Source organism: Cyprinodon tularosa, unplaced genomic scaffold, assembly GCF_016077235.1.
Source record: "Cyprinodon tularosa strain WSP-4 unplaced genomic scaffold, ASM1607723v1 ctg533, whole genome shotgun sequence".
Classification (NCBI taxonomy): domain Eukaryota; kingdom Metazoa; phylum Chordata; class Actinopteri; order Cyprinodontiformes; family Cyprinodontidae; genus Cyprinodon; species Cyprinodon tularosa.
The window spans coordinates 807,474-821,347 of record NW_024039267.1 but is presented as its reverse complement, the minus strand read 5'-3'; the positions used below and the strand labels follow the sequence as shown (position 1 = coordinate 821,347).

At 36.8% G+C, this 13,874-nt stretch overlaps 1 protein-coding gene across 1 annotated transcript in view; it reads right to left on the bottom strand.

Annotated features, from left to right (window-relative positions):
• Positions 1-2,173: 2,173 nt before the first annotated feature.
• si:ch73-264p11.1 (uncharacterized protein LOC100000923 homolog) overlaps positions 2,174-13,874 on the bottom strand; it is a 34,426-nt gene continuing 22,725 nt past the window's right edge. Inside the window, exons 3-5 of the mRNA XM_038304379.1 lie at positions 8,861-8,924; positions 2,917-3,238; positions 2,174-2,828 (exon numbers count right to left, since the gene is read on the bottom strand). Coding sequence (XP_038160307.1) covers positions 2,788-2,828; positions 2,917-3,238; positions 8,861-8,924 — 427 coding nt within the window. The 3' untranslated portion in view covers positions 2,174-2,787. The remainder of the gene's footprint in view (positions 2,829-2,916; positions 3,239-8,860; positions 8,925-13,874) is intronic.

Genomic DNA, 13,874 nt, shown 5'->3' with positions numbered 1-13,874 from the left:
TCTATTTTGCAACTAGAAAAGCAATTTGTGGGAACAATGTTAATAACTGCTCTCTGCTCTGGTTTTCAGTGACGGAAAAAAAATAAAAAGGGGAAAACATTCTTCATAACTTGTTACTGCATTGTCTGATTATGATCTTCACAAGATAAACCTTATCTTGTGGAGGATGATTTAGCTAAATAACACTCAAGCACCATCAAAAACAGATACCGGTAAGAGAAAGTTGTAGAGAAAATACAGTCTTTTCTTCACAATCAATGCTACATGTTGGCACAAGTTCGAAAGTATGAAAATAAGAATGTGTGGGTCTGCACACATTTTTAACAAAGCTAACTGAATCTAGGGCTAAGTTAACACAGCAGACAAATAGGACCAAAATCTTGGATTTTTGCCCATATTTGTGCTAAAACCAACTTTTTCACAACAGTCTGTTTTTCATTGAAGAGAATTCCAATTTCCCATATCCAAGATTAGCTGCTTCCATATGTGGTTATATAGTTCCATAGTATTCGGTAGATTTCAAAGCATCTCCAGTCTGAACAGTAATGAGGCATTTTATCCATTTTGAACATCATTGCAATTGTTTCCATTATACATCCACACAGACCTCTCTACAGCACATGATTTTTCTTATCTTTTTTCCTTTGCCAATTAATGGGGCTTTAATAATATGGAGACACCAGTATCCAGTATACTGTGTTTTTTAATGCTTCTAATGACAGACATCAATAAATCTGCAAACGTAGTTGTTGGGATCTGGAGATTCACCACCTTTCTCCAGCAGAGTGCGCTGTGGGTCTCCTGGGCTGGAGCCTCCAGCACACCTGACGCTCATCAGCCCATTAGGAGACCTTCCTACATAAGCAGCAGCCAGACCTTCCTTCAACGCCGCAGTGTTGACCAAGTTTGGTTAGCGAACCTGAGCCTCTGTTATCCTGATAGAATCTTAGTTGTCTCTAGAGAGAAACCTGATTCTAATCTGCCTCTGTCTTCTTGCTCACAGGAAACCCGTCTAAGTCTAAAGCTCTGGATGAGCTTAGCCTGTTACCTGCCTGCCTTCCCTAGAGAGCCAAACCTGAAGATCTCAATCTGGACTCCTCCTGCTGCTCTCAAGGAAGAGCTGGAATCTCAAACCAAGGTCTGCCACTCACAAGTCAGAAGCTAGACGCTGCTGCTGCTGAGCACTCTGCTGAACCAACAGTCTCTGGACCCAACCGGTTCCCTCTCTCTCAAAGATCTATCTGGACCTCTTCAAGGTATATTCTGAATAATCTAAATTCAACAAACCATCTGACTGCCTGGCTAATCAAACTATCCGTCTCTGCAGACATCAGTGAATCCAGTCCCGGACCTGTGCCTGAGCCAGTTCATGTTCTTTGTGTGAAAACCTTCAATAAACTCTGTTAAACTTTTACTCTGTTTCCAGTGGTTTTCTGCATGTGGGTTAAGTCTCTTAAGCCAATCATGACAGTAGTAATGCTTTGCAAAGTCTACAACCTTCTTCTGTGATTGCAGGTTGCTAAGTCTAATTGCAGACACATTTAATTAGCATAAGACCTGCTTTGTGAATGTAGTCCCAGATAGCACTACAGGTCTAAGATAAAAACTGAGAATAAAGGCCTGAAAATACTAAAAAAAGAACAGAAGGGTGTTGGTTCCTTAAAATTTAAATAGCGAAATCTGGCTTAGATGTTCAAATAATTGCAATTGTTAGCTGGCTTTGAACAGCTTAGATAGTAAAATAGGTTGAAAGGTGGTTGCTACTCTTCCTCATGCAGCAATACTGAAAATTGAAATTTAAATAATGAGTGAATTCTTTTATACTAAGATTTTCTTGCTGGAGCCAGGTTTCTGTTAAACAAAAAAACTAACATTTGATTAGCATCGACAAAAGGTAATTTAAAAGTCCTTAAAGATGGATTCTGTTTTTAATAGATCACATCTAATTTTAAAATTCTTTCTTCCGTTTTGCTTAATTGGATTCGTACCACTTTTTATGATGATGGTTTTCAAGACATGCTTGCAGCTAAGAATCTTCTTTACGTCATCTCCCAGCTGTCAGAATTACTTGATGGACTTAAAAGGAATTGAAACTCCTGCATACAATTTTTATCACATTTTGAAACGTATAATCCATGAATTAATTTTAGATACATTTATTTAAGATGTACACCACATAAACAAAAAAACAAAACAAATGGAATTTCAGAAAGCATAAATATTTCAAAAATACCTTTTTTATAAAAGGCTATTTCGATAAGAGAACAATTAGTATCTAGGTTTTCTTCTAGAATGCAGCAATTGTAAAGTAATGCAGTACGATTTTTCCTTCAAACATTTTGTGTTTTTGGAAGAATTTTTTTTTGACCACTACTATTGCTACTTTTAGGTTATCCTCCAAAAGGTAAAGACGTCTGTGGTTATCAATGGGGATCTTTGAGCAATGAGTTGCGCATAAGCAACAGTAAGACTGAAGCCCAAATTCGTAGCTGCAGAAACATTGACAGAGGTTCCTCCTTAACATTCAGATGAGAGTCAATAACTCATAAAAAGCGGTTGTCCTTGGAAAAGATATTCATTTAACAGAGAAAACCTCCAAAAGGTCCATCTGAAGTGTGCCAATGCAACCAAAATTCTTAGAGGCTAGCACATAAAAAAGTCAGAAATCTAAGTCCACAAAACAAAGGATCTGTATGAGATAGATTAATCCTCATCTCACTATGGTTCAGTCCATGTTCTCGTTGTCCTTAATTTTCCTTCCAATTGGTTTGATGACATGTGTGAGAGTTACTCAGGAAGGACTTCCACATAATCTGAGCAGGCAGTATCTAAAGAAACAAACAAGGGGAAGTAGAATTAAACACAACAGTCAATGAAGGGAAGCTGTAAGTAAACAAGAAAAAATCTTTGACATACTCTCATAGTCATTGTCCTCTTCAGGTAAAGGAACAGCTGCTCGTGATGTGTATCTAGGCGATACTCCAGGTGATGCTCTAGCCGATACTCCAGGTGATGCTCTAGCCGATACTCCAGGTGATACTCTAGCTGATACTGCATTCGATACTCGTGCCGTTTCTTCAGGCTGTGTGTCCTGTATGTGTGGTGGCTGGATCAAAAAGGGAGTTTTCTTTTTCACTGCGCGGGATAGGTGGATGGCCAAACCCTGATTTTTTCTCTTGTAATTCCGGATTAAATCATCCAAGGTCTTAAAATAAGTTTCTTGCAAACCTCCTGCAGTCTGAAATGGTAACACAGAGAGAGATTTAATAAAATGTTTTAAAAAAAATTACACTTTCAGGTTTTTTAAATGTATTTTCGCTTTAAATTTTCTGTCTCAATTTATTTGATTTTTTATTTTATAGCACTGCTGCCTTGCAGCAAAAGGTTCTGGGTTTGACTCCCGGCCCAGGGTCTTTCTGCATGGGGTTTGCATGTTCTCCCTGAGCGTGCATGGGTTCTCTCCGGGTACTCTGGCTTCCTCCCACAGTCCAAAAACAGTACTGGTAGGATAACTGGTTTCTCTAAGTTGTCCTTAAGTGTCGGTTGTTTGTCTTGTTTGTCTCTGTGTTGCCCTGCAATGGACTTGCAACCTGTCCAGGGTGTACCCCGCCTCTTGCCCGTAGACAGCTGGAAATAGGCACCAGCACCCCTTGCGACCCCGCTTGGGATAAGCGTGAGAGATGTGATATCATTGCATCCTTTTATTTGTTATAGTTTTAAACAGTTTTAATCTTTGTGTACATACTGTAGTAGCTAGGTTTAGGATTTTAATTGAAATATGTTCAATTTTTTTATCTCTTTTTATTCTTATTTTTTATCTTTATTATATTGTATAGTCGGATGTGTGTATATATTATATAAACCTGTAACTGGAGCGTATAACAAAAGTAATTTCCCTCTGGGATTATTAAAGTATTTCTGATTCTGATTCTGATTTAGAAGTAGCTATAATGAATTTTGTCAATAAATTCTTATATTTTGAATTGTGAATTTATACATATGTGTGCAGGATTAACTTTTTGACCATGACTTAAGCTTGATTCACACTTTTATTAATGTTCCTAACACAGCCAGTTGGGCGTGTATTCACAGAACATATCCCCCCTACACTTCACCCCCGGATGGGCATTAAATATAAGGTTACTGCATAACATTTTCATTTATGCATTTATTTATTATAAATTGTAAATAATGTTCGTAGATTTAGAAAAAAATATATATTGAAAACTGGTACAACATAACACTGTAGTTCCTGCAGACAATAAACCCATGCAAAAAGATGAAATATTGACCTGTACAGAAATATATAGAGACTAGGGCTGCGACTAAGGATTATTTTGCAAATTGATTAATCTGTTGATTATATTTTTTAATAAATTGATTAATAATCAGATAGCCAAAGTTTCCTTAAAGATTTTTTTTTACGAAATTAAACCATGTGAAATTAAACTTTTCAACTAGAGGAGTTCTGGATAGAGTTTACTGACAGATGAACATTTAAAAAAAAAATCTTAAATAAAGAAAAAAAATTGTTTTTTTTACAATATAATATCTTAACTGCTCTAAGTGGGTCGCTCTGTCAACTAAACTCATGTTTTATAGTCTCTACACTCCAGTTAATGATTAATCTATTACTAAATTAGTTGATGATTAAAATATGTGGGCAGTAATAAGCTGTTCTGGTAAACCCTTCAGGTTTAAATAGTTCATATATCACTCGTGTAGAGCAAACAATAACTCCCACGAAGTGTTACTGCATCAGTATAACTAAGTTAGAAGCAAGAGAAGGTTTTAAAATAGCTTCTTTTGAAGGTATTTTAGACCCAACACACAACTTATCCTGTACTTCAGAGAACTGACTGTTTCTTTTGAACAACAGAAAAGGTTTCTGAAAACAGAGAAGTCCAGATTTATAAACATGACTCTGTTTAAGTTTTTAGATTAAATGTTGGATTAATGCTACCTGCTTGACTGTGTTTCCCTTCTAGACAGAGAAGAGAAATTACACCCGGGTCATATATGACTACCATTGTTTTTGACTTCAGGGCGGTGGAAAATAGTGGTGTGTGTTGTGTCAAAATAATGTCAAAAATGACAAAATGGAAAGAAAACCTGTTTCCGCACATTAAAGGTCAAATGTTCTTACAGCAAAATTAAAGCACCAGGATGGTTTGAATTGGTGGGCAGAGAAAACCTTGTTTCCAACCCAAATGAAATATGCAAACGATGCATCACAATCAACGAAGATTTCCATTATTGTTGCATAAAAAGAACACATTTTGAAATATAAACAAATTCAAAAAAATGAAAAAATGAAACTTTAAAAAAAAATTTAATCACAAAAAGATTTTGAGTGTTTTTTCATATTTTGTTTTATTTTTTTTTAATTTTTCAAAACTTTATTTTTTTTTTAAAAGTATTTTTACACATTATCTGTTCAAGCTTCTTATTAAATTTCTGTATTTTTCATATTGGGTTTTACGATTGTGTTCTTTTCCAATTGCATTTTATAGATCATATTTTCTTCCCTTCTAGGTCGGGGTTACCTTTGAAATTAGGGGCAAATTTCTCTTTATCTCCGCTGATGTTAGGGACAACAGCATCATGATCAGTGTGTACATCAAGAATCAATGTTTGAATTGGACTTAAAATTAAAGTGAATGTGAATGCAATTAGAAAAGCACAATTTTTAAAGCTTAAACTGAAAACAGAAATTTAAAGAAAAATGAAAAACGTTAAAAATATTGATTCCATCACCCATTTTCTCAGGCTTAATCCTTGTAAGGGTCGTGGTGGGGCCGGTGCCTATCTTCAGCACTCTGTGGGCAACAGGCAGGGTACACCTTGACAGGTGACCGTCTGTCACAGGGCAACATAAAAGGCACACAACCATGCACACACACAATCACACCTAAGGACAATTTAGAGAAGCCAGTTAACCTAACAGACAAGTTTTTGGACTGTGCAAGGAGGAAAGAGTAACTTTTGGATTAAAATGTTATTCAAAGTTTCATTTCTGGATTGGATATTTTTTCTTTATTTAAATTTACAAAATGAGTTCTCTGTTTGCAACAATAATGGAACAAATATACTCCATAGTCACACTTCCTGGTTAACAAACTGTAGAGGAGCTGGAATAATATGGTGATGAAGATGATGAGCCGCTGGAGGATTTACCAGGATGATCTGAGACTGAGGATGAAAGTCTAGATGGAGGAATCTGGAGTTCAGTTTATATCTTCCTCATAAGATTACTGAATGAGGCCAATAAGGTGTTAAAACTAAGCAAATGAATTTCAATTTTAATGGTAAATATGACCTACAGAGTCTAAACTTAGTTTAACCGCCTCCAATATCGTTTAAAAACTGGTTGAAATAAATGGCAACTTTCAGGGGGTTGTTCCACAGTGGCAGGTTGTAGTCTGACAGGAAACAACACCCCCCCACTCACATGCAGATGCTAACATTAAGTCACACGATCCCACGACACCAAGAAATTATCTTTTCCTCATGGGACCCAGACGTTAGTCCCCATAAGTACCTCTTGGTCCCCAAAATGTGGTCTATTTCTGAATGATTGCCCCCACACAGTAACATTGAACCCCAGTCGGCTGCGGCAGATGGCCGCTCACACTCAGCCTGGTTCTGCTGGAGGTTTCTTCCTGTTAAAAGGAGGTTTTCCTTTTCACTTTCACTACATACATGCTTGGTGTGAGGTATTACAATCAGCTTGTTTTCATTCAATCTGACTGTATTATCTGGTTGAATTGTCTCTGCAAAGTGCCTTGAGATGACATGTAAATATAAACAAACTGAATTAAATTGAAAACTGAATTTTAATTATCCAATAAATTTTTTCCTGTAACTATTCATGTTCATCTATTATTTAAATAACCTTCTTGCTTCCGTAACGTAGGCTACCTTTCTGTGTATTTTCTCTGTTATGTGCTTTTTTTAATGTACTGAACGTTGAATCGTCCTCCTGCTGAAATGTGCTGTATAAATAAGCATACCTTGCTTTGCCTTGCCTTTTCATTGAGTTAGAAACTAGAGTAATGAAAACAATTTTTAGACAACCTTTATTTCTTTATTATCATTTTCTAAAGGAACCAGAGGAAAACAATAAATACTTAAAGCAAAATCAATCCTACTATTGTAGTTGCATTTTTTCTCGCACCTTATGTATTTTTTTCAAATATTATAACTAAATATTTAAAACTGACCTTAAAAGTTTACCCTTAACCTCTTACACCCTAAGGGGGTATAAATAAATTTCTGCCTGACAAAAACACACAAAAGTAAATAACTTATAGCCTCACAGCTATTAGATTTAAGAAGAAACTTTTGGTACGTCTGTAAAGGTAAGATGTCATAGAATGGTTTTCTGGTGTCAGCACCATTGTAGCTTTGACCCTGTCTGAAATATTAGGGACAAAATACAAAATATTTTGCATTTTTTGAACCTCGCCAAAATTTTATTTGAAATAAACATTGCAAAACACTACCAAAATATTATTTATAGCACAAAAAAGTAGTACAGACTTTCAAATCTAAATGTTGTGTAAAAATATACAAAATTTGGTATCAATCAGATGAATCATATTTATTTTAGAATGGTATTAGTGAGAAATTTCTTAGGCGGAGGGGCCATTTTGGCACATTTATCCATAAATGTCACCAAACTGTGCCAAATATGTTTTTTACATCAATACTGGGGGTTTGTTAAAATTACGAGGTCACGTAGCAGCTGGACCCGCCGGTGGGTCCGTAGGGTTCAAGGGGATAAAAAATACAATGCATTTCTTATTGTGGATGTTAATAAGAAAATTTAAGTTCTCTTTTTTTTTTTTTACATATTAACATATCACATTTGGATCTTCTATAGTGGGTGAGAGGGAAACTGAATGGCTCATTAAATTTGGTTGCAAACACCTTTTCTAATCTAGGAGTCCAACATGGTTATTAATTAAAGGAAAAAAACAAGTGTGACAAATAAGGTTAAAAGTGTTTGTGGTCACTGAACCATTAAGCTCTTATCTGTAATTATTTGTTGCTTTAAATATATGGTTATTTCTGTACTCTAAATACCTCAAGGGTTTGTCTCAACCAGAATGGAAATGGATTATTTAGTAAAATAATGACAAAGAGCATCAGATGGTGGTGGCTTTTAGTATGGTATCGATATGCACCACACTATGGAAGCTGCAGGGCAACATTCTACTCTTTCTTATTGTGGGTGACACAGCAATCTCAAAATACATTTGTCAAATCGGTTAAAATAAACAATGACATGTGAGACATTTCTCTGAAAACAGGACTGAAAAAGTCCTCTCTTCAGAGGAGGCTAACTACAAACTAGCTGTCTCTACCAGGGGACAGAAAAGTTCCTGGACTACACTTCCCTGTTTCTAACATAGTGCTAAAATAAGCTCTGTCGTTATACTGAATTATTCTTCCTGCTTTGTAAAAGCTGCACCGGTGTCGTTTTCTCCTGATGAATACTTCTTCTTTTATTTGTTTCTCTTGTCTCTCATTGGTCAAAGAGTACAGATGGTCGACCAATTGCAATGAAAAGTAGGAGTTAGAATGATGTACGGCACATTTTTTCACATTCAGGTAAAACCCACAAGGCTGACAAGTTTGTCTTCTTTTAGCTGCTCTAATCAAAATACCAACATGGTACCTATGAATTTATAAATCACTAATTCTAAGATCTGTGAATGCTTTCGTCTTTGATGTTATTAGATATTTAGTATACTGTATGTATTTATGAAGGCAATGCTTGATTTTTACTAAATAAAACAATTTTTTTTACAAACTGTCCCTGAGATGAAAAGAAATGTAAATAATAAGTGTTTACCAGGAGGGTGTAGTATCCATTGTGTGCCTGAAGGATTCTGTAGGTATAAACCACCCTCTGTTTGCTGAAAAGAGAAAAGCAGAAATTCAATGATACTGAGGAATTCATTTTGAGGAAACATTGCACTGCTTTCGTCAACAATGACTGCTAAAGATGAGATCTGGCCCCATATTTACATACCACATATCATCCCTCTATTCTGTGGGTCATTTAGATGGTTTCTGCATACGGTATCTGCTTTATTAGATAAAAACAAATTTGCATATATATTTTGGAACAAGCATGTGAAATACAACCATAAGAAAACCTCAGCCGAAGCTCAAGTCACAGCATGAAAGGCTGTAAAGAAGAGATGTGGTTTCTTTAAATAAGAAACAAAGAAACCAACGGCTTCTCTGAAAGTCAACCGCTTTAGACGGTTTTCAAAGCACAGAACTCAACTGGTCTCGCTGCTTTCAGATGGAGAACATAAAAAGGAATTACAGGTTTTGATTTTACAATTATTCTCCTTTAGTTTCTAGGGTAAGTGAATGACTATTGGCACCAGGATTACAACAAATGTGAACCATGAGCGAAAACTATGCTCCATTGGGGCCTCTTATTTTAATTAACCATGAGCTTACAGTATATAACTCCAAAGAAGTTTATTTTAAACTATACATCCCTCATGCAGGATTTGTTGACCCCCAGTTGTTATGAGGTGAATTGTTTGAAGCCTACAACCAACCCACGTGAAAAAACTCGGGAAATAGACTGAATGGTAATCGTCAGTTATCATTTCTGCAACCTTTGTTTCAAAGATATGAAATATTATTTTTTAGCTCATCCAAAGGTTGTTGTCCCCCATTTAGCTCTTAATTGAACCAAAGTTGGCCACGTTTTTAGCAATAAAACTGTCGTCTGTGTTGCTTTGGTTCTTAAGATATAAACATTTTTCATTTCAGCCAATGATGTCAGCATCCCAGCAGATGTTTGTGCTGCACTTATTCCACAATCTAGTTATTGATTAACATAATGTCATTCCTGTGCTTGCATTGAATATAACAGTGAGCATGTTTACCTTATTCAGTGGGTGGAATGGTCATTTCATAATATTTAGTAGTTCATGAAGATCCCAGATCCTTCTGTTTCGATCTGCTGTTAGCCCTGGCAACACCATAGCTTTTCCATGTCAAAATCTATGTAATACTGCTTCACAAAGGAAGCATAGGTGAACATAACATTATATACTGCTGCTAAATTGGTCTCCAATCACAACTTTTGAGACTATCAATTTCGGAAAAAAGTCCTGGAAGTACTGAAAAAGTAGTCCAGCTTGGTGTGTCTTGTAGCCCTCTGGTTGGATGGGGACGTCAGCCACTAAAATTAAATGTCCCATATTATACAAAAAAACAGTCAGATGTGTCCCGAAGCCTTTGTATGAGGTTCACAAATAAACAAAGACCTTCCGCCTCTAACACTTCCTTTCTCCACATCTTAGCTAATGTATGCTCAAAATTCTATGTTTGAAAAGTATTCCCCTTATGATGTCATGGGGGGTAATAAGTTGCCCAGAACGGTCTGTAGCAGCCCATAGATGGGGTAACTACTGTCAGGCACTTAGGACTTTGGACCCAGAATTCAAGCAGACAGCACAGAGATGACCAAAACAAGCTCAGGTTAGTTACTCTGAAAACTCAAACAGACCATAACAATGAGCATGTAAGTCACTAACCTGGTTCTGAGTTCAGTCTGAGCCCAGAGCCTTGCGGCAACATTTTTTATTTTTAAGCCCCCGACCACACGAAGTCAAAGCGAACACGAAACGCTAATATTTTCCAGAAGGTTTGTCGTAAAGACGGAGACGTAAAATAAATGTGATCGCCCACACGAATGCATGAAAATGCTGCAAAATGTATGCCAGGCCTATAAGTGGCGCTGTGGTGCCAAAGCAAAAATAGGCAACAAAATGTTGGGCATGCGCACTAATATTTATACATGGTTGCCCTGCGGGTCCATTTTCGTGGTTAAGTCAAATTCAGGTGCTGAACTATGTCGTCTATATTGCTCTGTTCTTCCTGGAGATATTCCAGAAGAAGAAGATTCTGTTGTAAGCCCGACAGCAGGGTGAGTAGCATTAGCAGCAACCATTCAACACAGTACGGCGCCATTGTTGTTGTGATACTGTGTCGCGCATGCGTGTTTAGAGGCGACGCTATGACACATGCGTGTAAAAAAAAAAATGCGGTTAGAGCTTAAAGATGGAAACGCGAAAACGGCGTTTCAAAATCTTCCCACTCTGAAGGCTGAATAAAAAAAGATCGTTTACAGACCCCCGAAACGCCGGCTTCGTATGGATGAGAGGCTGGTTTGGTGAAAAATTTGTGCGTTTAGGCCAGGGTTTGACTTCGTGTGGACGGGGCCTAAAACTACTTTAAGTATAAAGGTAAAATGCCAACTTGGCATTAACCAATAAATTATAACTAATCATAAATGTGTCATAACTGCACAGATGGCAGGCAAACAGGAAGCATAAATAGCAACAGGAACAAGATGAAGGGTAATGAACACCCGGGCCAATTAGACAGGTGAACAGAGTAATCCCTTAAGCCAGCGGTCCCCAACCACCGGGCCGCGGACCGGTAAAAATAATAATAATTATATATATATATAATTTATCGACGATCAAAGTCTGAGTGATGTTTTATTTTGAAAAATATAAAAAATTGCGGTATTCTCTCCCAATTACATCAGTCGGTGCATCTGTGCCTCTTGACACAGGTTAATTGAGGTCAAGACTCATCCTATCTATAACATCCTATCTTTGTGAAGCGGGATTTTCTGCGTTTACAGCGACCTAAACAAAGCTATGGAGCAGACTGGACATCAGGAGCACACTTCGTGTGTCATTGTCTCCGATTACGCCACGATGGGACCGGCTTATTGTTTTATTTTTATGCTGTTTGTATTTCATTTTATGCCAGTCGTATCATTTTACTTGATTGTATTCCCCCCCCCCCCCCCCCCCCCCCCCCGCCCGGCCGGGCGCCCAAAGCCCCCCCCCGTCCGGGAATATATTGTCTGACATGAAGCGGTCCGTGGTGCAAAAAAGGTTGGGGACCGCTGCCTTAAGCCAGTCTTAAGCGCCAAGACTATGACAGTTATGGTTAAACATGTTATGACATTTATGATGGAATAATATGAAATTCTAAATAATGTCAACTTTTCTTTTACCAAAGGATAAATGACAACAGTAATAAACACTCATAAACACTCCTTTGTGTTTATGACTGTGGACTAAATTTGTTATGACTAAATATCACAAAAGCGGAACATTTAATAAACTGTAAAAACACGTATCCTTAAAATAAGATTTCTGTAAAGCTCATCTTTCATTTCCGCTCACAACATCTCTGCTGCTGTCCCACTGGTCACATCACTCTAAATAGCCACAGCAACCACTCAAAATAAGACTGTTTAATTTGAGCAAGGCTGACACCCTTAAGCCCAGTCTGGCTTTTCTTTTTACTGGGCTAAGCGGTAAACAGGCAATGTGTCACCCCTTAATTGAGTCACAGAGACTTTTTCGAAAATGTTCCTTTGACCTGTTGATTGCACTTGTGCGACTTGAGGTTTCTTTAATTACCGGTATGCCCAATAAAAAGAACTAGGTTGCATGTGCAACCAAATTGCACTCTAGGGCCATTATTCAGTTAATCACTCTTTAGTAGTTTAGTACTTTAGCTAGTTAAGAGAAAAAACAAACAAATACTGATTACTTATTTTACTTATTGATTACTTATTTATTTTAGATTATTTATTTGCAAAAATCCTTACAGAGTACTGCCGTCCATGTCTGATCTTGGTTCTGTTTGGTTCCTTTTCCTTCATGCAGCACATGCTGTTCTACACAGACCAAATCACGCCTCTGCCTCTTACTAGCAGCCGAAACTAAAACCAGATTCTTCAATCTACCGGTAAAAAAATAACAAATGGTAAATATGTCACCATGTAAACATGTTTATACTGTAAACGACTGTTGATTTTCCTTAAAACAGTGATATAAAAAAGGCGTTATAACAGTACAGACCATGTACCATTTTTAAGTATGTTTATAAAATTTCCTGTTGTTTCATTTTCCCCACGCCGGTCAAAATTCCCTGCACTATGCTTTGGTATTTTAAAAGGTATATAATAAAGTCCTTATTTCTAAATCTTAGTCTTGTTATTAATAATTCCTCCTTTTGGCTCACTACTACAGTTCTCATCTCTGCTGTAGTCTTTTTGATCCTATAAAACAATTTACTTCTCTTCCTCCATCTCACCTTTTCTGACATTCTTTCATCAAATTGATTAATAATCCTCCCTCTCTCAAATTCACTAATCACACTGTAAAGTTTTTCCTCTAGTTGATTGATTGAAACCCTTTTGATCACTAAGCAACAGTAGTGGAAAGTAACTAGTTATATTTAAGACTATGGCCATGCATACAGGCTAAATACTATTCTAAAGGCTGTAAACATTATAAGTATTATCTCCTGTACAAAGCCAGGGTTGAAGATTCCTCATCTAACAGGTAAAAATTGGGATCAGGTCTTAATATGACGGAAGCTTAAAGCTAACACCTACCTAAATTCAATAGCAAATAACTAAGTAACTGTAAGCCCAAATTACATGTGTGATACATCATTTGAAAGCTAAAAACTTCTAGTTTGAAAATCTAATTGAAAATAGCATTACTAAAACACAGCCAAAACTGCAGCAGTTAAAACATGACTTGTATTTGTTTCTTTTCTTCTTGAAAATAATATATCTTTTTTGAATAGCAGTAACTAAGACATGCTTGAAAATAGGCATGTGTCATTGTTTTATATTTATTCTGCATCTTGTCAAGCACAACTGCAGAAAATTTCAGACTTCTAGGTATAAGAGTTTCAGAGCTGCGGGAATTTTAACTTCTGGAGTCATCAGCATCTCCAAACCTCTGTAAATGTGTCAAATTATTCCAAATTGTGCTTACTGCTTTTACAATGTC